The 23083-nt window shown below is 46.2% G+C and overlaps 2 protein-coding genes and 2 long non-coding RNA genes across 5 annotated transcripts; 3 read left to right on the forward strand and 1 right to left on the reverse strand.

Annotated features, from left to right (window-relative positions):
• The first annotated feature begins 103 nt into the window (after positions 1-103).
• Positions 104-3375, forward strand: LOC114770437 (uncharacterized). The gene is made up of 2 exons (XR_003743340.1): positions 104-276; positions 1680-3375. It is a non-coding gene; the product is annotated as an uncharacterized LOC114770437 (long non-coding RNA).
• A 2085-nt stretch (positions 3376-5460) lies between these two features.
• Positions 5461-8016, forward strand: znf706 (zinc finger protein 706). The gene is made up of 3 exons (XM_028964129.1): positions 5461-5606; positions 6838-6978; positions 7371-8016. Exons 2-3 carry the CDS (start codon positions 6844-6846, stop codon positions 7464-7466), a joined length of 231 nt encoding a protein of 76 aa, XP_028819962.1. The 5' UTR covers positions 5461-5606; positions 6838-6843; the 3' UTR covers positions 7467-8016.
• A 3656-nt stretch (positions 8017-11672) lies between these two features.
• Positions 11673-18688, forward strand: ywhaz (tyrosine 3-monooxygenase/tryptophan 5-monooxygenase activation protein, zeta polypeptide). 2 transcript variants are annotated; one of them, XM_028963617.1, is made up of 6 exons: positions 11673-11809; positions 13866-14168; positions 15413-15536; positions 17799-17962; positions 18052-18147; positions 18579-18688. In XM_028963617.1, exons 2-6 carry the CDS (start codon positions 13878-13880, stop codon positions 18636-18638), a joined length of 735 nt encoding a protein of 244 aa, XP_028819450.1. In that variant the 5' UTR covers positions 11673-11809; positions 13866-13877; the 3' UTR covers positions 18639-18688. The 2 variants fall into 2 exon arrangements, with proteins under 2 accessions (XP_028819450.1, XP_028819451.1); XM_028963618.1 differs by having other exon boundaries at positions 11744-11836.
• On the reverse strand, positions 16480-23045 carry LOC114770028 (uncharacterized). Its single transcript, XR_003743297.1, has 3 exons — positions 22779-23045; positions 22581-22694; positions 16480-16675 (listed from the first exon to the last, which is right to left on the reverse strand). It is a non-coding gene; the product is annotated as an uncharacterized LOC114770028 (long non-coding RNA).
• Between the last annotated feature and the right edge of the window lie 38 nt (positions 23046-23083).

Below are 23083 nucleotides of genomic sequence, written 5' to 3' on the forward strand. Positions count from 1 at the left end.
GCAAGATTGCATTTAATGTCGCGGTGTGGCGGGCCGCGGGGGACAGGTTGGTGGGTGGGGGTGGGTTGGTTGGGTGGGGGGGTTGTACGTCGCGCGGAAAATTCCTTCGCGGCGCGAGGGCCGATCCTGCGCGCTGATTGGCTGCGGCGCGGCGTCGGTAGAACAGGTAGGACCCACCTTACCTGTCGGCGCGAACTGGGAATGTTGGACGTGGAACGGGACGAGAGAGTCGCCCACCTGTCACCCCGCGTTGCTAGGAAACCGACAATATCCCAGGTATTAAAAAAAAATAAATCCAAATGTAAAATATGAATATGGGACTGTTTATGCACGTGAAAGTATGGCATAAGATAACAACAGAACTACAGTATACTTGCAAACCAGATCATCATATATAAATACTGTGTTGGTGCAATCGATTAAGATATCAATTACATTGATGTAACAAATCATTTGTTATATAGATTCTAACATTCTATATAACGTTGATATAGATTTAATGTAGATTCGGCTTGAATCTCTTCTCATCCCGTGTTCCCTTTGTTGCTGTAGAACGTACACATCTTCCTGTTTGCAATTTTTTTGCATTTTGCATTTGCAAGGAAAGCCTTTAACTCCTCGCTCATTTGCAACCGCCATGTTGTGACGTGCCCTTCAGTCAAACGGGGCCAAACAAACCAGCATCACCGAGAGACGTCCAACGGCGGGGAGCTCCTGTGAGAGTCTGGCGTGTCGTGTGCGAGTCGGGCGGGAACACGCACAGGCCCGAGGTTCCTCGCTTCAGAGACGAGACCGGAAGCCCTGATCAGACAGTCCTCCACGTCGCATGCAAATACGGCCGCGCCGAGCTTTTTCCCGGCTTCGAGTGTCTGACAGCGTCGGGCCTAATGCCGGAGACTTAGATGAAGTGTTTACACCGGGCCATTGTCCCATTAATGGGCCCATTGTGTGTGTGAATGCAATGTTTTGTGATTAGCTCCTCGGCAATTTGTGGAATGGGTTCGGTGTGTAAACGCCGGGTCCCTTTGGTGAAGGGCGCAGGCAATCGACACCTTAGGCAAGCAAAACACCAGCCTTTGTTTTCAGCACAGCGCCGTCAATTAACAGCGGCGGTAAAGGGAGGGTGGACAATGGGGGTCCCTCCTCGGCGGGGTCAGATGGTCGCGGCTAGTGGAGCAGAGGAGCCGGCCCCCTCAGATACCATCTTGGTGTGGAACCTGCTTGGATCCCTGCGTTCGTGGTTCCGGGCGCCTCGGGACTTTTGCTTTTTCCGTCCTGAGTGTGGTCCACGGTGACACTTATATCACTGGAAAATCTAGGCAAATGAGTCCCTCGGCGACGACGACCAACCTGCAGAGTCAAATTTCCCTCCCAAATTTCACACACATGGCGACATAGAAATTTGCTGCGATTGCACGTTCAGAAAATGTTTCTGTTTTATTTAACCAATAAAAGGGAAGGCGAGGGGACGGCGACGCAGCCGGGGTGGGTGTCCCTTATGAAACACCGGCGGCCATCTTGGGAGGCTTCGCGCTGCTGCCCACTTTCTTTGATCCTGACAGACCTCGCCAACCGACCAGACTTCCTTACGTTAACAGAGCAGACCCACCTGGTTGAAACCGAACGTTGCCGCCCGACCACTTTGCCCACTGCTATTTTTTTGTCTCGTCCTCTGACAGCCCAGACACCGATGCCCTCTACCCCCACCGCCTGACCCCGATTCAGCCCACCACCTTCCCCAGTCGCCCCTCGTGGAGTCCCCCCTGAAGTGATCCGCTGCCACAAGCGTCCCTGTGCCCACTCTCAGTCTCCTGCCACCTCCCTGCTGAAACCCAAATGTCTCTGTCCTGCGGTCTCCCGTCCTCCCCTGACCTCTTCTCCACCATGTCCACATGTGCGCCCCAGGGCCCTGACCATGACATGTTAAAAACACCAGTTTGTTAGTAGCTTCATCCCATTGGCCAGTGGGAAATGCTAAATTGGTGGTATTTTAATCTAATATACAATATATTTAACATTGTTACACTGGTAAAATGTTGGTAAAATTGGTATTGCGTAGGGCACATTAAAGAGGATGGGACAGGTACACCATTAACAGACAGAGATATTATGAAAGAAAAACCTGGCCATTAAAAGTCACCTCACATAAATCATGTTAAAATATCGGTTGGTCGTTACACTGCGTGGACCCGCCCCCTTTTGTGTTAGCATTTGTCTTGCCCTTCCTTTGCAGTTGGACCACCTAGTCCATACAGAGCTGTGTGCAAATGAGGGCAAAATAAATACAGGTGGGGTCCCCCCCCCGTGCTGCTGAGCCCACGGATTACAGGCTAATGCCAAAAAAATCCTTCTACATTGAGAAAGAGCTTCCCAGGCCTGGACGGAGGAGGCTGCGGTGGATTTCGACAGCGGAGGGGAGGAGACGCTGGACAGGCTCGTCACAGCTACATGAGGACACAAGGGAGACAGCTATACTGTGCTGGGTTTTATTTATTGATTTCAGTTGCAGTGATAGCGATGACAGATCGGGAACTGGCAGGGGCTTGAAGGGAGAGGAGGAGAGGGGAGGGGCTTGCCCATTTCCCAGGAATCCTCCCAAACAACAGGGCGGCTATGGGAAAGGTGAAAGGTGTAGAGCATGCCAAGGATTTCTTCGCGAGAAATCGATGCCTGTCCCGACTTGCTTTCGGGTCTACCAGGTAACCACCAGCACAGAGGCAGAGGCAGACTTGGTCTGGAACAGCCCGTTCGATGGCCCCGCCCCTCCCTGGATGGGGCTTCAGGTCTGCTGTGGGCCCACAGCGCAGGTGTAGGATCGGGTGAAGGCTGCACAGGAGGGGGGTGGGCATGTGGCCACACACATTCCGATGGTCCTTAAAGGCACCGTACCGCCGCTCTCTAACATCGGCCGTATCTTTGCCAAAAAAAAAACAGTTCTGCAGAGGTGCCAGAGCCGCCCGACCAGTTCTCTGGCGGCACCAGTTCCCTCTTCCCGGAGGAGTTTTTCAGCGTGCGGGAAAAACTGGTCCTGGTGTAATGCATTTGCATTTTCAGCCTGCCATCAGATGCTCGTGCATGAGGTTTCAGGAGGAAAACAACAACCACCAACAATTTAACATTTCACGCGACAATAATGTCAACATGTGCGGCCAAAGATATTTAACTACATATACACCATACACTAGACTGTAATAGCTATTATGCAACATGTTAAAATCTGTTTAAAGTCACATTTGTTGTAGTCATCTTATTTTTGGCAGTTTATCTTGGCATTTGTTGGTGTTGGCATGTTTTGGTGTTCATCATATTTCAAAAAGCCTTGGATGTAAGATTCTTCAGGACATGTGATAGTCCAATTAAATATTTGGAATTACACAGAGCACTTTATTGATCCCTTTGCCTTGCCCCGGGGCAACCGACTCCCTGTCCCCTTGCTCCCAGACCCTCCCTGTCCCACCCACCATTCAATACGCCTGAAACCGGAGCCTTCTGAGGAATCGGGACAACGGTTCCCAACACCAACATCACACAGGGTTCTAGGCACCTTTCAGTTCATCATCATCATCATCATACCAACTCCCAAAGACAAGATCAATGGACTTAATGGCCTGTTGAATTTGGACATTACTGCCTGTTGAATTTGCTCATTTACTGCTACAATTTACATTTTACATTTACAGCATTTATCAGACGCCCTTATCCAGAGCGACTTACAATCAGTAGTTACAGGGACAGTCTCCCTGGAGCAATTTAGGGTTAAGTGTCTTGCTCAGGGACACAATGGTAGTAAGTGGGATTCGAACCCGGGTCTTCTGGTTCATAGGCGAGTGTGTTACCCACTAGGCTACTACCACCCTACAATTATAGTGAATTAAGATAAAAAACCAACATGCTCTCATATTCAATACATAATTATGGAAATAAAATAGACTAGAAGAGGGATATATAATAATATATATAAATATATAACAAATATTAGCTTAAGACTTAACTAACACACCAACATTTTTGACTTGAACAAAGGGGCTGAGATCTGAAATCCTCATCTGACTCTACAGTTTCTGACACCTGCGAGATTCCCTTTCACAGACCCAGGGGCTGGACGTCCCCACCCAACCGGGTACAAAACCGCCACAGATGCATTTCTGCTTTCACACGTACAGCTACAAAACTTCATGGCTGGAATACATAGCTATTTAGTCACTTGCTTCCCTCCCTGCCTTCCTTGGGAGAAATATTCCATTGGCAGTGAACTGCGAGACGCTTTGTTTCTGGTGAGATAAAAAGAAAAGGTTAGAAAAAAGAGAGAGGGAGAGCGAGAAACGTAACACCAAACACTGGATATGGATGAAAACTTTTCTCACAATGATAAAATGTCTCTCATCACAGGCTAACAGTGGTAGGGCAAGGCGGGCTGTGCCGCAGCACCTCCAACATTGCCTGCTGTTGTCAGATCTGTAGAAACCGGCTATTTTAAAGGTGAGCGAGAAATCAAAATCAGCATTGGATTTTACTCCAACGGGATGTCTGAAAACAGACGGCCAGTGTTGCGTGTGGCAGTCTGATGGCTACCTTTGGAGGATGGGCTTGTGTGAGATGTTGCTGGTGCTGTAAACAGGGTAAAAAAAAGTATTGTACTTGTCTTAAAGGATTCACATATTTACACACACAGGCGTGTCGTAACAGGGCGAGGCCGCTAATTTCCTCTCTCAGATTATAGTAGCTGCGGTGTCTCTTCGCCCCGTCCCGCTAAACTGCTGTTGTCTAGGTTTTCTAGGAAATCAAAATGTGAAGCCATTCCCCACAGACACCTGCTTCCAAGTCGTGTTCTCTTAAATATCCCAACCTGTAATTGTGGTTGATTGTACGATGTCCACTGTGCAACATCCTTATTCTTCTTAATGGTCAGCTCCAACGTGTTTATGGTTCATGTCACCATTTTCCCAGTCTCAAGTTGGTTTGCACCATCAGTATTTGCATGCAAACCTCTTCATTGATTCACAGCAAATAAAAGTGCAGCAAACTGACTTTTCTTTGGTTTTGACAGTAATTTTGTGTAAGGAGCATGTCCCCATATCATAGCGGGCATTGCTGACTGGCAAATTAATAATAATAAATAAATAAAAAAAAGCAAAGCAATGGTGCCACCTAGTGCAACCGACGCCACACGCGGCTCCAACCCGACGTGTCCCTTATTAACCAGTCACGTGGGCAACTTGAACGATGGATTACAGGAGGTGAGAATTTTTTTTTGCTTTGTACACATCTAAATTTGCTTTGTACATGGGCGAAAATGACATAGTTAATTATTTTGATTAATAGCACCAACACTGCTTCTAATAACAATAACAACAACTATTATTCGTATTATTGTTGTTCTTTGTGAAAGTGTTTTGGTGTTTAAGTTGTTGTTATTTACAGTAGTAGTCTTTATTTACTTTATTATTGTCTTGTTTTGTCGTCTCGTAAAAGCGAGCTTTTATTTTGACACGTCATAAACCGACTCGCTTTCCCGGAAATGCCCTTGCGCGTTGCCGACACTGCGCGCTGTCACATTGCGAAGGGGTGTCGCGCTCGAAGGCTTGCAATCGGCACAGGCTTCACAGGTACCCGACTTCGAGGTCGCCCGCCCCGCAGTTCGCGTACGACCTCGCTTCTGTCGAGCGGCGGCCGCTCGGGGAGTTCGCTCTGCCGCGCCGCCGCGCATGACCCCGCCGTAGCTGGCGGCGCGGCTAGCGTTAGCTCCGTGTGGCTCCGGCAGCCATATGGACGCGTGAGTGTGACAAGAGTTTAGCTCGGCGGTCGAATAATGCGCCTAGCGCGGGATTATAAACGGACGTTGTGGAGGACCCTTGTCGGACGGCCGCCCTCCGGTAAACCCGGACTACGCTGGTGGGCGGTAGCCGTGGACGTGCACATTGCAGGCGGGACGTCTGAGCTGGTTTTACTCTCTCCTGGTCGGACTGAAATCAGGCTCCACGCGTGTAAAGTTCGCAGGTCTGTTCGTGGCCTCGAAAAAGAAAGAACGCCGGAGCCGCGCGTTCCGGTTCGGCGACTTTCAACATTCTTCGTTGGGGGGGTGACAATAAGATAACCGTTACGTAACTGTCGGTTTACGGGGCTGTATTGTTATTTTTTAAACCCAATCTTGAGCGATTGGCTCGTCGTGACGTCACCCGGACCTGCTCGGACAGCCTGTAGTAAAAGTAGCTTCAGGGAAACATTATCTGGACAGCTGCAGAGCTCCCAACGCTGACACCAGCTTTATTATGAAGCACGGCCCTGTAGTTTAAATGCAAACCTCTCTGTTTGGTACTATATATCTCATGTAATGTATTGTGTGTGTGTGTGTGTGTGTGTGTATATATATATATATATATATATATATACACACACACACACATACATACACACTCTGGATAATTACCACGTATTAAATGCATGAATCCATGGTTCGCAAAATAACATGGATGGCTTAAAGGTGCAATGTGCAAGATTATTTCAACGGCCATTTAGTTTCTGAATTTGCTTTATTGGGACAACTGAACAGTTTTTGAGGAGGAACAAACGGTAAAAGTAACTAAACTAATTGCGATTTTGCCGACTCTGTGCCACTTGGAACAGTTACTGTACCATCGTTGTCTTTAGCCCTATAATCCCTTGTTATGTGTAAATCCTTTACCGCCCAATAGTGTTAAAATGATTGTTTCTTCAAATTCTGTTGATAATTTTAGTTGTTTTTAGCAACAACAAAAAAATGAAGTGTACGCATTGCACCTTTAAAGTGGCTAGGAGACACGAGATGTGGGCATTACGCTTCTCTCGTCGTTTTAACAGGCAGCAATGGCCCGCGGACACCAGAAGATCCAGTCCCAGCAGAAGAATGCCAAGAAGCAGGCGGAAGCGAAGAAGTCGAAGGGCCACGACCAGAAGACCGCGGCGAAGGCGGCTCTGGTGTTCACCTGTGGCGTCTGCAGGGTCAGTTTCGAGCGTTGGTCTCGACCAACGGCTGCCCTTTACAAGGCAGTCCATCTTATAAAGTAACGTGCTGTAAGCCTTAGCAGTCCGGGAATCAGCAGCTCTTGTTATTCATGCAGTAACTACAAGGAATTATAGACGTGGAATTGGGATCTGTGGTAATAAGTAAATAGTTTAGCTGTAGCAATTGTCATGATTAGCTTTCATAATACGATAAGCAAGGTTCGAGCACAACATGCCAAATATGCTGATTTCTGGGGAAAGAAATCTGAACTACATATCTTATATGTAAAGGTTTAAAAAAAAAAAAATCTGCGGTGGTGTCAATCACTTTTTTTTTTTTTTTTTTTTTTTTTTTCTTTTTCTTTCTTTCTTTCTTTTCCCGTTTGCAGTCTCAAATGCCAGATCCGAAAACATTCAAACAGCACTTTGAGAGCAAACACCCGAAATCCCCCCTTCCCCCTGAGCTGGTGGGCGTGGAGGCGTGAGACGGGTGTCGGCCGAATCGCAACCAAGAATGACCGCCTTTTCTCGGATACAGAGTTTGGACACTGGACACTGGAAGCCTCTATCTGTCGCACCGGTTTTGAACAATTCCTGCCTTGAAAAAAAAAAAAAAATGCAATACGTGTATGAGTAACATCCTTTTTACCCTCTCTTACGTCATACGGCCCCGCTGCATTAAACCTGATAACGTTTTGGGGCGGGTACAGCCGTTTATACCTTTCAAAGTCAGTCAACGTGGTATGTGGGAAGGCTTGGTGAAGATGCTTTTTAATCTATGTGTTGATCAAGGTGAGTGAGTAACTGCATTGGTTCCTTATGCGGCTTAGAGGTATTGTTAATGATCATGTTTTTCCCTTTAATTGTTGTTATTTTTTTAACTGGAAAACTTGATTTGTTAGGCTAACCACTGTTTGGGGTGGCGGAAACAACTTTGATACCACTTATATTTATGCTGTCCCCTTGCATTACAGACTCATTTCACAATCAATGTAATATAACATTTTAATAAAGTATGACTTTGTATAACTTGTACATGCCATGCTGTCATTTCATGAATTACTTTTTTTTTTTTTTTTTTTTTTTTTTTTTTTAACAAGGAAGAAAGATGAGGTGCACATCAGGGACAGTCCCCTGGTGGTCCTTACATCCAAAGTCACTTAAGATATGACTGTAAAGCTGCTAGTACAGATCTATTTAGCACATGTTCGTATATTGTTAATTAAGTTGTTTTTTTGCATGGTTAATTAAAATGCCATTTAATAATTATAAAATACTTGGCAATTACAGCGTTCATTATCTGTTGTGTTTTAGCAAGTATGTTTATTAAGATGTAATGATCACTGTGATATTGTTCATGAACGCAGTTTACCGATGGACGTCTCTGATAGAAAAAAAGTGAAGTGATTGTCACATGTGATACACAGCAGCACAGCACACGGTGCACACAGTGAAATTTGTCCTCTGCATTTAACCCATCACCCTGAGTGAGCAGTGGGCAGCCATGACCGGCGCCCGGGGAGCAGTGTGTGGGGACGGTGCTTTGCTCAGTGGCACCTCAGTGGTACCTTGGCAGATCGGGATTCGAACCGGCAACCTTCTGATTATGGGGTCGCTTCCTTAACCGTTAGGCCACCACTGCCCCGGGTCTGTTCTTTAAAATTTTTTACATTTTATTAAATCGTCTCCTTATAGCACGTCTCACATGGATTATGCAAGAGACAGGCATATTAAAAGCGTGATTGTTAATGCCCCTATAGTTTGTACTATTTAGTTTAAGGCCTTGCTGGTAACTGGGCCATTGCAAACAAAGTCATGTCTGTATGAGCCACAAGGTGGCGTTGCATCAACCAAAAAAAGGGTTTTTGATTGGCAAGAGGGGGGAGTCGCATAGGACCATGGTGTTAAGTAGGCCATTGTGTTTCTTAATGATGGGATGCAGCGCTTTATTCATGCTGTTTTATGTCATTTAAAAGATTGTATGGAAACGTGACAAATCCTCTGAGGTTTATTAATAAGAATGACAAAATTTGGCTTCTTTTTAAACAATTATTGGATAATTTGTTTCTTAAATTAATTTTGGAATACTGTGAAGCGCAGGCTCATAGCCTACCTTGCAAACACATGCAAAACTTTTGCCCCGTTTAACCAGCGTTTCACAAGCCTTTAGATCGTTCTTGTAGCTTCTGGTGAAGAACATGGAGACCTATTTTAGTCGGAGCGTCTCCCTGCAGGGAGCATTTTTTTTCCCTGTCACATCCAGCACAAGTCTCTCAGCACACCATCCACATCCTCACACGTTCTCACGCGCCGCTCTGCCTCCAGAACAAAAAAAAAAAAAAAAAAAACATCAATGGACATCATTTCCAATTCTATCGTGCAAAAATATTTTCTGACGGGCTTGTGGGGATGAGACGGGGATCTCGCTGTGACTGGCGGAAGCTGGCGGAGGGGAAGGGAAGTGGATGGACCGGTTTGGCAGAGACGAGGCCACGTGGATCACCAGAACACCGTCCGACCTCACTACCTCCTTCCCAACGCGTCTGATCAAATTGCTGCCGTAAAGTCTACCGCTCTGTGCGATAAGAAGTTGCCCTCTTGATCAACCAAACTTCGCAAATGGTGAAAAAAAATGGCGACGATTTAGCCCCCCTTACATTGCCTGTCTGCACCGTGACACTCATTCCCAGCAAAGGCCCAGAGTGGGCGCGGCCACGCATGCAGTGTAGTGGGCGGAGGAAAACCCGGTTCTACCAGCGTTAAAAAAAAAAAACCTCTCGCTGAATGCAGCCGCCTCTTACGTAACGCGCCTCTTCGCGCGCTCGGGGGGGCCCGCCGGTTGCGCTGCGACCTGCCTCCTGCAGCTCATGTGAAATAGGTTATCTCAGCTCGCCGAGAACCTGTGACCATGTCGGGGCGGGGGGGTCAAAAAATAGAACACTTTTCCCCACGGTAGCGGGCCGAAAGATAATAGGATGGCGCTTTTATTAGACAGACGCCGCGTCCCGTGCTCCACTTAGAACGTCCCGCATGCTGAGCATGCCACCGCCGCGCCTATAAAGTCGTCTGCCCGTCCATTCTCGTCCACCACTTTCAGCCGGGCATCCCGGGATCGGCAGCGGCTAGATCTCCACGGCCACAGCAAGAGGCCGCGTAATGAAAAGCTGTAAATCCGAGGCGTCCGTCAGTAAGACTTTAATGTGTTTCGTTAGCCCTGCGCCCCAAGTTAGTGTGGAAAGGTCGCATGAGGCCCTGGCCTGCAGCGTAGTAGGTGCCGTCATCTTACACCACCATCTTGGGGTGGTAGTAGCCTAGTGGGTAACACGCTCGCCTGTGAACCAGAAGACCCGGGTTCAAATCCCACTTACTACCATTGTGTCCCTGAGCAAGACACTTAACCCTGAGAGTCTCCAGGGGGGGACTGTCCCTGTAACTACTGATTGTAAGTCGCTCTGGATAAGGGTTACGGAGACTGAGATGGAGACATCTTGAAGAATCCAATACCAGAAACATATTTAGTATTCGTTGCATCAGGAGAGGTGGCTTCATGTCGTCATCATCAAAAGCCACCTGATGGTGGCTTATCGTTTAACATGGGTAAACGATAAGAAAGTGTTCCATAAATGAGTAGGTGCGTCCAAACTCAGTAGTGTACATTAGAAAGCCTCCGCTGCTACGCTTCTTCAGAAATGTCTAGACTAGTGGAGTTGGACTTGGACAGGTCTGCGTTTGGAAGGTTCTGGCCTGTAATTAGCATGTGGTTTTTCAGTTCTCTGTGATACAAGAGTGTGTCTCTTTGACATCTTTGTTCATCTCGTCTCTCCTTCCTGGACGCCGAGTTACGGTTTTATTCCGAGGCCTGGACTAGTGTTTGCATGTTCTGTTCTTGACAAGTTGGGCCTTATCAGAAAAAATCTATAGAGATCGAACGAGAATTACCGGTGTCCTCCTCTTGCAAGTCGCTTTGGATAAAAGCGTCTGCCAAGTAAAGTAAAGAAAAGAAAAGTAAAGTGTTTTAAAAGTCAGAGGGGGTTCGTAGTCTGAGTATGAATAAACAGGCGACCACGTATGGACTTTCCTACAAATGGCAAATGGATGGAAGACAAATGTGCGGCAGTTAATTAAATCAATGTTTAATAATGGCTGCGCCTTTTTCTCAGGCTCACTGCGGCGGTCCCCGAGCAATTCTTCGTTTAGACAATTAACGCTGAAACAATTCAGAAAGACTCAGGGGGAAGGAAGGAAGGTTTTAAAAATACATCATTCTCCCGCACAGATCACTTCCCCGGACAAACACGAGCTTCCCAGGTGGGTGGAAGCTGCTCTCCTTTGGTCCGTTCCTTTCACAACCCCACTCCTTCCTTCCTGCCACCTCTTGAAAAAGAAAAAATCTAAATCCATATTACAGAGCAGGAGGGGGAACAAACAACTATGGGCTGAACGAAACAGCAAAACGACTTACTATACTAATAGAAATGTACTAGTAAATTTTAATAGTAAAAGTACCACTGTACACTGCTTTTGCTTTTTATTGACCAGCAATGATCGATATCGGTGACGTCACGATCGGTGCAAGTGGGACAGTGTCGGGCGGACAGGGCGTGATCGAACCGGCAAAGGCGAAGCAGAAGACGTTTTTTGTTTTTTTTTGAGCGATCACGGCGCACGTCCATCACCCGTTGCCTTGGCAGCCCGTTGACGTCACCGGCCCTAGCCCAGCCCCTGCTCCAGGAGCCTGTGATTGGAGGGAAACCCCGTGGATCCGAGCGAGACAGAGCGAAGAGAATCAGCTGTGTAGCCGGAGAAAGAATACCGTCCTCGGACTCAGGTTGGTCGGTCGGACGCCTACTCACGCGTACGTCTGTTGTATATTTTACTGCCCCCTACGAGGTTTTAAACGTGTTAAACGCGTCGGCCGCGCGTTTTTTGTTTTTTTTTTTGGGGCGAATTCGCGCCCCATCGGCGTTGAGGAAGCGCCCGCGTGCTGTTACCACAGCCCGGCTCGCCTGCGGAACAAAAGCCGCTGGTTACGCCGGCTTTTTGTGCGCGGCCGGGGGTCGCGGCGGGGCGGGGAGGGGGGGGAAAGGATGTCTTATAAAGCGGCCGTCCGGTCCTGCGGTCGGATATCGACTCTGTAAGTGACCTTCCGCGGCGCGGCCGCCGTGGCGAAGGTAAGCCCGGGCGCCGTGGATTAGACAACGGAAGGATGTGCATCATAATCATAATAATAAGCCCCGGGCTCCTGCCTTAAACCGACCCCGTTTTTTTTTTTTTTTTTTTTTACCCCCCGAGTTTGAAAGGGTTCGTTTTATAGGTTCGTCCGCGTGCCGAAAGCAGGCGTGGTTATCCTGTATTATCTATTATTTGCGTTATTTCAATTCGTCGTCTCCCCTCCATCCCCGGTCGCTTCCACGCCATTTCGAATGAGGAAAAAAAACGGGGCGTTTTTTTTTTTTTTTTTTTTGTAGCGCCGGTTGTTACGACGCGGAAAAAAAACCGTTCGACGGATTTTTAACATGTTTTTAACATTTTTTTGTTTGTTCCTGCTAGCATTTAAATATGCGGGTCGGCGCAGCCCTTCTGGAGCGTTTATTTTTTAAATTTATTTTTTATTCAGGTTTGGAACACAGCGTGGCCTGTTTATCGGTTGCCTAACGGTCAATTTAATTTAATTTGCCGCGCCGCTCGCTTCGGAAGGCGCGCTCACAGGTGGCCGGTTTTCGGGGTTGGGTGTGGCCGCCAGGCGAACTTACATCCGCATATTTCACATCACAGCCACAGTCGTCGAGCTGGGCCCGACACACACACACACACACACGCACACACACACACATACAGCTAGCGTACACGATGATTCATGTCGGCATAAACTCTCCGGGGACGCCTGGTGATGTCGCGATACTTGGTGCCGGTCGCGATTGGCCCGCAGCCTGGCGAGATTTCACCCTCGGCGGTTTATCGCGACGCAGTGAACGTAAAATCGCGATAAACCTAAAACATCATATTCAGATGTTTTCTGAATATGATGGACTCAACATTTAGTTGGGTTGTTTTTTTTTGCCACGCAAAATAGGCGATATGCTGCATGATGGTGGTATTCCCGGAGACATATATATTTTTCATTTGGTAATTTATAGGTCACGTGACTTATAACATTCACATGACCCTCTAAAATACATGGCAGGTGCTCTTGATCTGAAATAATCCCACTAAAATCCATGGAATGAATCGTAACGTCACTGATTGGAAAATTGTGTTGCATCGACCTTTCGAAATATCACCTTTTTCTGGAGCCGAAACATAACTGCATTTTATTGCATGTCGATGTTCAGATGTTCGTCATGATTACATAACATTTTAATCCACGTGTTTATTTGCAATGTAATTTTGTCGAGTCACATGCGTGGATTATTTGTGTTGGTAATGTATCATGCTATAGTTTCGCACTGGAGCGCCCCGGTTAATTTCCAAAATCGAGGTCGAGTGCACGAATGCAGCCCATGCTGCACTCTGCTGCTGTCTCACTAAGCATGGAAAATCCGGAATTGATTCTGTGCCACAATTTAGGGATGAATTTGGGTGACGAAGCCTTTGGGCCTTTTTGCATGTGATGCGTGTCTGGTGGTCGATTTTTATTTTCTCTAAACCGGATGCTGTTCGCTTATGCTCTTGTTTGGTTGAAGGTAAACCTTTTGTCTGCTTTAACTTTAAATAAATAAAAATTTAAACTGTCTCTTGCCGCTTTAAAATTTGGCAAGTTTTCATAAATCTGGTCCCGTTCTGTATTTCTAGGGTGAGCCGAAACGAGGAAGTGGGTATTTGGGATTTAGCTGTGTCAGAAAAAAAACTGTGGAATCTCACATGTTGCCTTTGCCACTTTTCAGTACTGAACAGCCATGGACAAGAGCGAGATGGTGCAGAAGGCCAAGCTGGCAGAGCAGGCGGAGCGGTACGACGACATGGCCGCTGCCATGAAGGCCGTGACCGAGCTGAACGAGGAGCTCTCCAACGAGGAGCGCAACCTGCTCTCGGTGGCCTACAAGAACGTGGTGGGAGCCCGGCGCTCCTCCTGGAGGGTGGTGTCCAGCATCGAGCAGAAGACCGATGGCAGCGACAAGAAGCAGATGGCCAAGGAGTACAGGGAAAAGATCGAGAAGGAGCTGCAGGAGATCTGCAACGATGTTCTGGTGAGCCCCTGATGTAGCGACCACCTTAATAAACTAAAAAGACCATTAAGTTCCCATGGCTGCTTTTTGTAGGGTTCTGCAGCATTACTTGCGTTCTCAGAGCAATGTTCCCTTTGTTAGAGAAGTGCTTTTGAAGGACCTTAGGTGTCCCTAAGAGCAGGACAGGGTTAATGACTGCTTAGCAGATTGTCACAAAGAATGTGTGGCGTTCTCTCTAGCGTAGCGAGTATTGCACAACCTGTAAAGCTATTTTTTTTTTGGTTGTCCCCTCCTCCTCAGAATGGTGTCTTGGAATGGTAACATCTAATGGGTCAGTTAACAAAATTCAGAGCAATTCCTTTAGCAAAATGTTCTGAAACCAGGAGCAAAAACGTTATTTACACTACGGTGCACCGTGGCTTTAAGTCATAATCCACGCCTCCTGGAAACTAGGGCATCAATTAAAACGGCCTCAAATGTTCCTGCATATTTTAAGGGATTGAGTGTTCCTGTCTGACCCAACCCCCCGACCCTAAATATTTTCCTCGTTCCAGCCTCATAGTAGCTTTTGAAAGCATGACGTAAAAGGGCGGCCGCATCGGGTGTGCTGCGTATAATTTGTTGAGTCGCCGCATTATAATCCTGGTCCGCTGTGACCTCTACAGCCTGCGTGGTTGTTATCGATATATATATATATATACCACCCCAGCGGCAATCCATACGGGACCCGCGCGTTAGCGTTGCACGCACGGTTTTCTGAAAAAGCCATCAGTGCCAGGAACAAGCCAGATGAAAATAATTCTGGCCCGTCCTTACGCCAGTCTCAACGCGCTTATGTAAGTATGCAAATCAGTCACGCCAGAGGACAGAGGTCAGGCCCCCGCGGTTGCCCTGGCGACAGAGTCTGGGCTTTTTTTTTTTTTTTTTTTTGCATAGGAGTTAGTTTGCACAGGAGTTACTCCCCCCGCCAACCCCAACAAGCTCGGCCAGGGTGTACAGGATTGACACGGCAGTGACGACATCTAAAAAGGTGACATGGCACTACGTTTCAAGGTCACCATTTTTTCCATTGTCACCGTGTGAGAGGAAGTAGTCGATCTGTTGATTTATCAAGTCGTCTGAGCATATTCGCCATGGCCCCGCCCCTTCCAGTCAGTCAGTATGGCTCGTTTCGCAGGACTGGGATTGGGGGTTTTACTGCTTATGTTTTAAGACTGATCGGTTCTCATCGAGAGCTACTGATGTGTGCATGTTTCATTTTGCAGGCCCTGCTAGACAAATACCTCATCCCCACTGCCACGCCCGCCGAGAGCAAAGTGTTCTATTTGAAAATGAAAGGCGATTACTACCGCTACCTGGCTGAGGTTGCTGTCGGTGACGATAAAACAGGTGAGTTCAGTTCTCGCCACTCTCATGAAAGCATCGTTTTAATAGTAGTTGCTAGTATCTTCTTTGATTCATAATTTATCACTCGTGAGGCTTCTTTCGCTGAGCGCACCGGCACTGAAACACCTAAACCGAACTTTTCCCTAGAGAAGGAAACGCTCCGAGCAGAAGCTCATGTGTCTCAACATGCATTCCGCTGCATTCGGTTTTTGGATTTTCTCGTGCGTGACATTTTATCCCGGGAGAGTCCATTTTGAATCTCGGGGGGGGGTATTACAGTGCCTTTGGTATCTGTTCTGGGTCAAAGGGTGCGGCTGGGGCTTCAGTTCTGGTGTCGGCAAGGCTGGACTGAGATCAGCACAGCAGGCCATGGCTTGTGCGCACCGCCTGCAAACAGTCAAATTCATTTTATGCATTTTTTTTTTTTTTATTATTATTAAACATCTGTTTTTTCCAACACACTAGCATTTCATCTTGTAGCATAGTTCATTCAGACGTGAGTCATTCTTCCTGGCAGGTGGGTGCGGCTTCGTGTGATCTGTCGAAACCACACCAATCTATGCTTTGCAGCATGGCAGAGGGGAAAAAAAAACGGTCTGAAGTGACCCTCGTGAATCCGTGAGGAGCTGGTGATGCTCGGGGCACTTGTGGCCTAGTTCTGGAGAGGCTCAATGGCAGCCGGGCTGACATCAGCTGGGGCTGCTATAAATAAATGAAGGAAACTTGGTGAACTGCTTTACTCAAACGTTGATTTCAAGAAAAGTATTTTCTCAGCGCTGTCCTGGTGAGCACAAATTCAGTCCTGAATAAACGTCATGTATTTATGCCATTTGGTGCCTGGCAAATGTGGTGAATATATCTTCAGGGTTGAACTTGCTACTCCTACAACAGGGTCAGAATTATTTAGCTTTGTTTCCTTTCCCACATTTAATTGTGGATAGGTCTGTTTTTTTTAATAGTTGTGTAGTTACAGGTTCAACTTCACAGTCAGTCAAGGTGCCAGTGAGTTTCCCTTTTGTAAGGTACCATCGCCAAACACTGCTCCACAGTCAATGAGCAGGACACTGTCTACTGAAGTCATCCTGGTCAAGTGCCTTGGTTAAATCTTTTTTCCTTCCTTTTACTTGGTCCTCGTCGACCTGCTTGGGGGGGAAAAACGAGGGGAATGCTCAGTCATACTTAAGTTCCTTCAGTGATCAATCTCACATCAAACTGTTGATCTTGATTATGACTAAGTTGTCTGTTTTTTGGTACATTCAATACATAAATATTTTATTTAAAATGTGCATTATAAGAAAGCAGCACTAGATGCTCACACATCGCCCACCATTCATCTTGCAAAAAATAATTCTAAATTTCAAAAGATTTATTTTTATTTCCCCATGTGCTCTATTTTTAAAAATTGATTTGTTATAATTGATAAGTTTTATGATGAATATTGTGTTGATCTTTTGTCTCACTATAGTAACTTGGTCCATGAAGCTGCTTTCCCTTATTGTCCATCTGCTGAAATTATCCATGCTTCCTAATGGCAGCCATTTGTTTTCCCTGGAATAAGGGCTCTAATGCCCCCCGCAGGGCTGGCTGATTTGAAACCCCCTCACCTTCTGCAAGTGTCTCCATGGTAACGCGAGCGCGTACGCGAGACTGATCCGTGGGACAATGGCGGCCCTGGTACCTGCGAATTTGCCTCCAGTTCGCCCTCGTCGGGATTTCGGCAGCACCGTCTTTTGGGAGCTCACGCCGCTGACCTACTACTGTCAGCGTGGTGAACAGCCTTGCACTGGTTGCCGTGGCGACGGCAGCGGGCAGTGTTTGGCTGGCCGGCCAGGGTTCTGCATCCGTCTGCCTTGTGCCGTGCCCGCCTTTCACCAGCTACGGCCTGGTGCCTGCAGTGCTGCGCACTTCCAGTTCCATGTTCCTGCTTTGGTGTGGCGTACACCCAGCCTCCCATGGCCTTTTCAAAGCCCAACAATATTCTACACACACCTTCTCCATTGTAAAATGGTATACATCACAAGACCCAATCAAAAGACCTGAAACGGACATTGAAAGCTGTATTTTTGTTTGTTTCAGAGTAAAACATGAATCCTTATTTCGCATGCATGTTAATGTTTTTTCCAAAGACATGAAATCTAGCTAAACTTGTTTTTGAGGGCAGTGAAAAATAAAGCGACTGGGTGAGGGAAAATTCTAACAGTGCTTTCTGGGGCTGATGTGAAATTTTTAATTGAATAATTTTTTTTTTTTTTGTGTGTGTAACAGCAATCATTCAGAAGTCCCAGGATGCCTACCAGGCAGCTTTTGACATCAGCAAGAACGGCATGCAGCCCACCCACCCCATTCGTCTTGGCCTGGCCCTCAACTTCTCAGTCTTCTACTATGAGATCCTCAACTCTCCCGAGCAGGCTTGCAAGCTGGCCAAAACGGTAACACCTCAACCCATGCGGTGATGCTCTTAACCGTAAATATTTTTTAATAAAAGCTTAGCTCTAAATGTCCCTGCACCCTTCTGCAGGCTTTTGACGAGGCCATTGCCGAGCTCGACTCCCTGAACGAAGACTCCTACAAAGACAGCACACTGATCATGCAGCTTCTGAGAGACAATTTGACAGTAAGTGGCCTTTTCTGTGTCACCCAGGGTCCCTTTGGGGACCTCGGTGAAGCTATAAGCAGATTAAATGCATTTGACTTAATGCTGTACTGCAGCGGGGGGGGGGGCATTTTCACCAACGTCACGCCAAGCACACAATGTACCGGGGAAGTGCGAGGGTCTTTGCGTAAATTAGAATACTGTGCCGCTGGGATTGGGGTTGGTCTCTTACACAAAATGAAGTTGTGCAGTCATGAAGTATTATGGGTATTTGTGTTATTGTAGCTCTACTTTGAAAACACAGGTATTCATGTAAAAATTAAGAAATGGATCTAGATTGCTGTGGAACAAATTTAACACCACCTGTTTTATTTGAAATGCATTTAAACTTAATACGTTTTATGCAATTGGAATCACCACTAATTCCTGCCCTCCCCCATAATCCTTTGCAGCTGTGGACCTCAGACAATCAAGGTGACGGTGAAGAGACAGAGGAGGGCAGAGAAAACTGAGGCTGCTTGTCAATCATTCCTGTCAGCTGATTAAGAGAAGAGAAAAAAAAAAAAAACTAAACACTGAGACCATCATGGTTCCAGCTTCTTAATCTTTTACTTATCTCACCAGCCTGTGTCGTGTGTGAGTGAGTGTGAGTTGTGGGTGTGAAAGTGAGCGAGTGTGGGGGTCTGGAAAGGGGAGGGGTTAACATTGGGGTGGGGCGGGGCGGGCCTATTGACCTTGTAGTTTTTGGCGCAATAGCAGCAGTTGGGGTGGGTGGGTCCATGGCAGATTTTAGATGGTCCAGGGTGTGTGTGTGTGTGTGTGTGTGTGTGTGTGTGTGCGCGTGCGCATTAAACATATATGAGACATCAAGACATTTTTGGTATTGTTGTTTGACACGTCCGTGATCCACCAAGAACCATAGGTCTAAGTGTGTGTGCGTGTGTGCAAGCGGGAGAACGTCCATTTAGAAGAAGGGCAGTGGGACTGCGTCTGTAACAGTGAAGCGTCTTTAGAGAAGCGTTCATTTAAAAAAAAAAAGGCGGGTTCTGCTTGACAGGAGTGGGGGGAGAGTCGGTCTTTACCATCATCTGCTCGAGTTCATTTCTCACCTGGGCTGACAGGCGCCATTTATTTTCTTTTACTCGTTAACTATTACGAGGTATGGAAGACCTAAGAACAAAGCAAGGACTTGACATGGCTTGATACTGTAACTTTGATAATGTCTTTTTGAGCAAATCAGTAATAATTTTCCATGAGCTTATCTAGTTACTATTATTTCATATTAGGGTTTTTTTGTTTGTTTGTTTTTGGTTTTGTATTTTTTTTTTTTTTTTTTTTTTTTTTTTCTGATTTTGATACTTGCCTAAAAATGCATGTGGCTCAGATATTGTTAATCGGGGGAATGGAAGTTGCCATTTGGGCTAGCTAGATTTCATGTCTTTGGAATTTTCATACAGAGCACCCAAACATAATTGTTATGAGGGATTTCATGTATGTGGAATTAAAACAAAAAAATACATCTTAAAGGTTCTGTCTCCAAGTGTTCCTTTAATTGGGGCTTTTTATATACAGTATGTGGGTTAAATGTGTGTGTGTGTGTGTGTGTGTCTGGCTGTCCTCTACCTCCATGTGCTGTCACCATTTTTTGTCTCACTTTTCAGTGGTGGCCTTACACCATCCCTCACAGTTAACATGCTGCGCAGGAAGTGGGTCGCCAAATCTCGGTGGGATATGAGCTGAACGTGTGCAAGGGCTTCTGGGCCATGGACCAAATATCAAGCAGATATATCTCCTGCGGTCTTTTTTTTTTTTTTTTTTTTTTTTTTTTTTTTTATGATATACTTTTAAAGCGTCTTGGTATGGTCATGTGACTAGTAACGAACCTCAAGTATCTTCAGGGGATTTAAAATAAAATAGATCCATCAGCTTTTTGTACAGTCCATTAAGACTAAGGGAAGGTGGGACTAAGATGTACTCAGATGTTCCACAGAAAGTCAAAGTGTGGGGGCGGTAGGGCTGTTCTTTTCTTTGGATTCTGCAGCGAGTTCGGGTGTGCCTGTGAAGTGCCCCGGGCTGTGGGGCAGGGCCCGGTTTCCATAGCAATGAGAAGATGGCTAACTCGACAGGAATGTCTTGAGGGGTTTGAGCAGCGAGACGCACCGCCTTATCGGAAAAGCCTGAGCTGCAGGCATTAAACATGATTTAAATCCATTTAATCGCACTGGGCAGCAGAGCTATAAAGGTATTCCAGATCTGTGTGTTTAAAAAAAAAAAAAAAAAAATCATGATTTCATTTCTAAACTGTAAGGACACGAGTAAGCCCGCAGTTTTTTTGTGTGTATATACATTTACATATTGTGGTATTATGTGTATGTGGTTGGTTTCGCCTTTTTTTTACCAATGAGGCTGCTGCTCCCTCTCCTGGTACAAAAAAATAAAGGATCTGTTGACCTTGAAAATATCACTGATTCTGCAGACAGGGAAGTGTGCTACTTCAACTCAATGGCGTGTGGTTTTACAGCTCTGTTCATGTCTGGTTTGGTGCAGTAAAGTTATTAGTATGTAGAAAGAATGTCCAATAATCACCCAACCCTGAATTAGTTTTAATCCTTGTTAAAGACTCTAGTCTTTAACTATTCTAGAATTTGAAGTAATCAGTGAAAAATGTCACACATTATTGGGTATTTTGGGGAGACATTTGTACAGAGTTGTAGTACTACGTTACAAGAGCATGCGGCCTGATATTCCTTAGTCTGAAGCTTTTCAGAGCTGGTGTCCCGTTCACCTGAACGTGGGGACTGCTCCAGGAAATCAGGCTTTCTCCCTGTTTTCAAAACACACGCGCTCGTGTCCCAGAACCATCAACAGTGGGATGGGGCGTACAGGTCCCGTGACCGCCGAGCAGCTTCTGAAGCCGTAAGTAATAATCCACGTACGACTGGGGAAACTGGGGCAGCCACTACACCTACTGCATCATACGCTTCCACTCGCTTTTTTCATACGCTTTTTTTTTTTGGGGTAATCCAATTTTTCTAAAAGCATAAGTCAATTTTGCGTAGACTGCAGTCCAAACGGAGGGTGCCGTGCGAGCTCCAGCCGTGTGAGTCACTGCGTTATAATCCCGAAGCCGGCGAGCCTGAGCCTCTGCTCCCGGCCTCTGACCTTCAGTCCTGGAGAGGTCGTCATTGACCTCTGCACATGCTCAGTGTGCAGAGGCCTCTGCCTTGGTGGGAAAATTCAGCATCGAGCCACAGCCATCGTGTACGCTGAGCAGTGACCTCTAGTGGACAGCTAGTGAACATTAATTATTTTTTATTTTATGCATTTTAAACTCAGTTTTCAGTATTTACTTTCAAACCATACAGTGACACTGTAAAAAACACAAGCTAAAACTGCTCCTCTATCGTCAGATGAGTTTGACTTTCTAGCACTGCACAAACTCCTACACAGGACGAGGATTTTATTGTACGAGTACATTTACATTAACAGCATTTACCAGACACCCTTAGCCAGAGCGACTTACAATCAGTAGTTGCAGGGACAGTTCCCCCCCCTGGAGCAACTTAGGGTTAAGTCTTGCTCAGGGACACAATGGTAGCAAGTGGGATTCGAACCCGGGTCTTCTGGTTCACAGGCGAGTGTGTTACCCACTAGGCTACTAGCACCCTGTAGTAGTTTTGCATGCTGACCTGTGACTGTTCCAAATTGTAAAAGGCACCAAGTTCCTCTTTGCGCCCAACGTGCTTATCGGTTGTTTAGTCTGAAACGCCTAAAGTCCGCCCCTTATCAGGTTCAGACAGGCAACTAGAGAGGTTTATACCAGTTCACATCTCAAACTCTAATGGAATGTGATCGGTGGTTGTGTTTTGTCCTGTCAAGCTGCAATGTGGTCCAGCCTGTGATTATGATGTGAGGCTAAATGACACGCAGTTTTCATTTTTTTTTTCCCCTCGTAATAATTCTCAACTACACCTCAACACAGGTTGAACCGGTGGAGCCAACTTAAAGCAGCTATAGAATTTACAGTTAGTGTGGGACTTTGCACATCCTCATCATTCCGGAAGGACTGCATGTGGCCCAATAATGCGCCATCCATTACGCATGTGTAGATGCATGATTTAAGTGAGCGCTAACATAGCACTTAGCATGGAAAGGGCTAACAATAAAATGTCATCGCTTCATACATCAACAGATTCAATGGCTTTTTGTGATCTCTGCAGCACTTTAAAGTAAAATGCAACCAACTTAATGAAGCATGTCAAGAAGCAACATGCCAAATTGTATATTTGTGTAACTGTCAAATTGTCCCCAGAGTAAAACAGTTTATTCATTAAATACTCATGTTGGATCGAATGATATCCAAACACCAGGCAATTGCTATCGGAATTGGTATCAAAACTGAGAAAGACGGATTCCCCAAACTTCTGATGATGTGTTGAGCGAGCTTTACTCACTTAATGAAGGTACTGCATTCTGACCAACCAACCAAACAGACTGATGGTGCTCATGCGTGGGCAGCCAGATCGTGTCGCTACCCCCTCGGCTCAAGCCAGCTCTTCTACGTACATCTGACCAAGATAAAGCATTCTGGGAGTTTTTAACAGATACAGAGATACGGTTGATGCAAATGTCATAAAAGCTTAATCAAGTACCTGAGAGTGTGGCCGTTCTATCAATCACCAACTGAAAAACGTGCTGTAACACAATATTGCTCAACTAGAATTGCATGATAGTTACCTGGTACGCATGTTTTCTGGGTAGAGTCAGAAAGAAAATAATGTGGTACAGACTAAGATTTTTTTTTTTTATTAATGTTTATATATATATATTACTCACACACACTAGTAATTACATGTTAATAGGCGTGACGTGCCACTCTTGTGCGACGTTAGCCGCTAGCGTCAATCCCCTCCAACAGAAATGGTCGCTTCTGATGACGTCACCGCGCCTATATAAG

Source organism: Denticeps clupeoides, chromosome 20 (assembly GCF_900700375.1).
Source record: "Denticeps clupeoides chromosome 20, fDenClu1.1, whole genome shotgun sequence".
NCBI classification, from domain to species: Eukaryota; Metazoa; Chordata; class Actinopteri; order Clupeiformes; family Denticipitidae; genus Denticeps; species Denticeps clupeoides.

What these genes read in the sequence shown, in the direction of transcription:
- znf706 (XM_028964129.1), top strand. Translation starts at nt 6,844, where the DNA reads ATGGCCCGCGGACACCAGAAGATCCAGTCCCAGCAGAAGAATGCCAAG. An exon ending in TCACCTGTGGCGTCTGCAGG is followed by an intron (nt 6,979 to 7,370) that starts GTCAGTTTCGAG and finishes TCCCGTTTGCAG; the next exon opens with TCTCAAATGCCAGATCCGAA.
- ywhaz (XM_028963617.1), top strand. Translation starts at nt 13,878, where the DNA reads ATGGACAAGAGCGAGATGGTGCAGAAGGCCAAGCTGGCAGAGCAGGCG. An exon ending in AGATCTGCAACGATGTTCTG is followed by an intron (nt 14,169 to 15,412) that starts GTGAGCCCCTGA and finishes TTCATTTTGCAG; the next exon opens with GCCCTGCTAGACAAATACCT. An exon ending in TTCTGAGAGACAATTTGACA is followed by an intron (nt 18,148 to 18,578) that starts GTAAGTGGCCTT and finishes AATCCTTTGCAG; the next exon opens with CTGTGGACCTCAGACAATCA.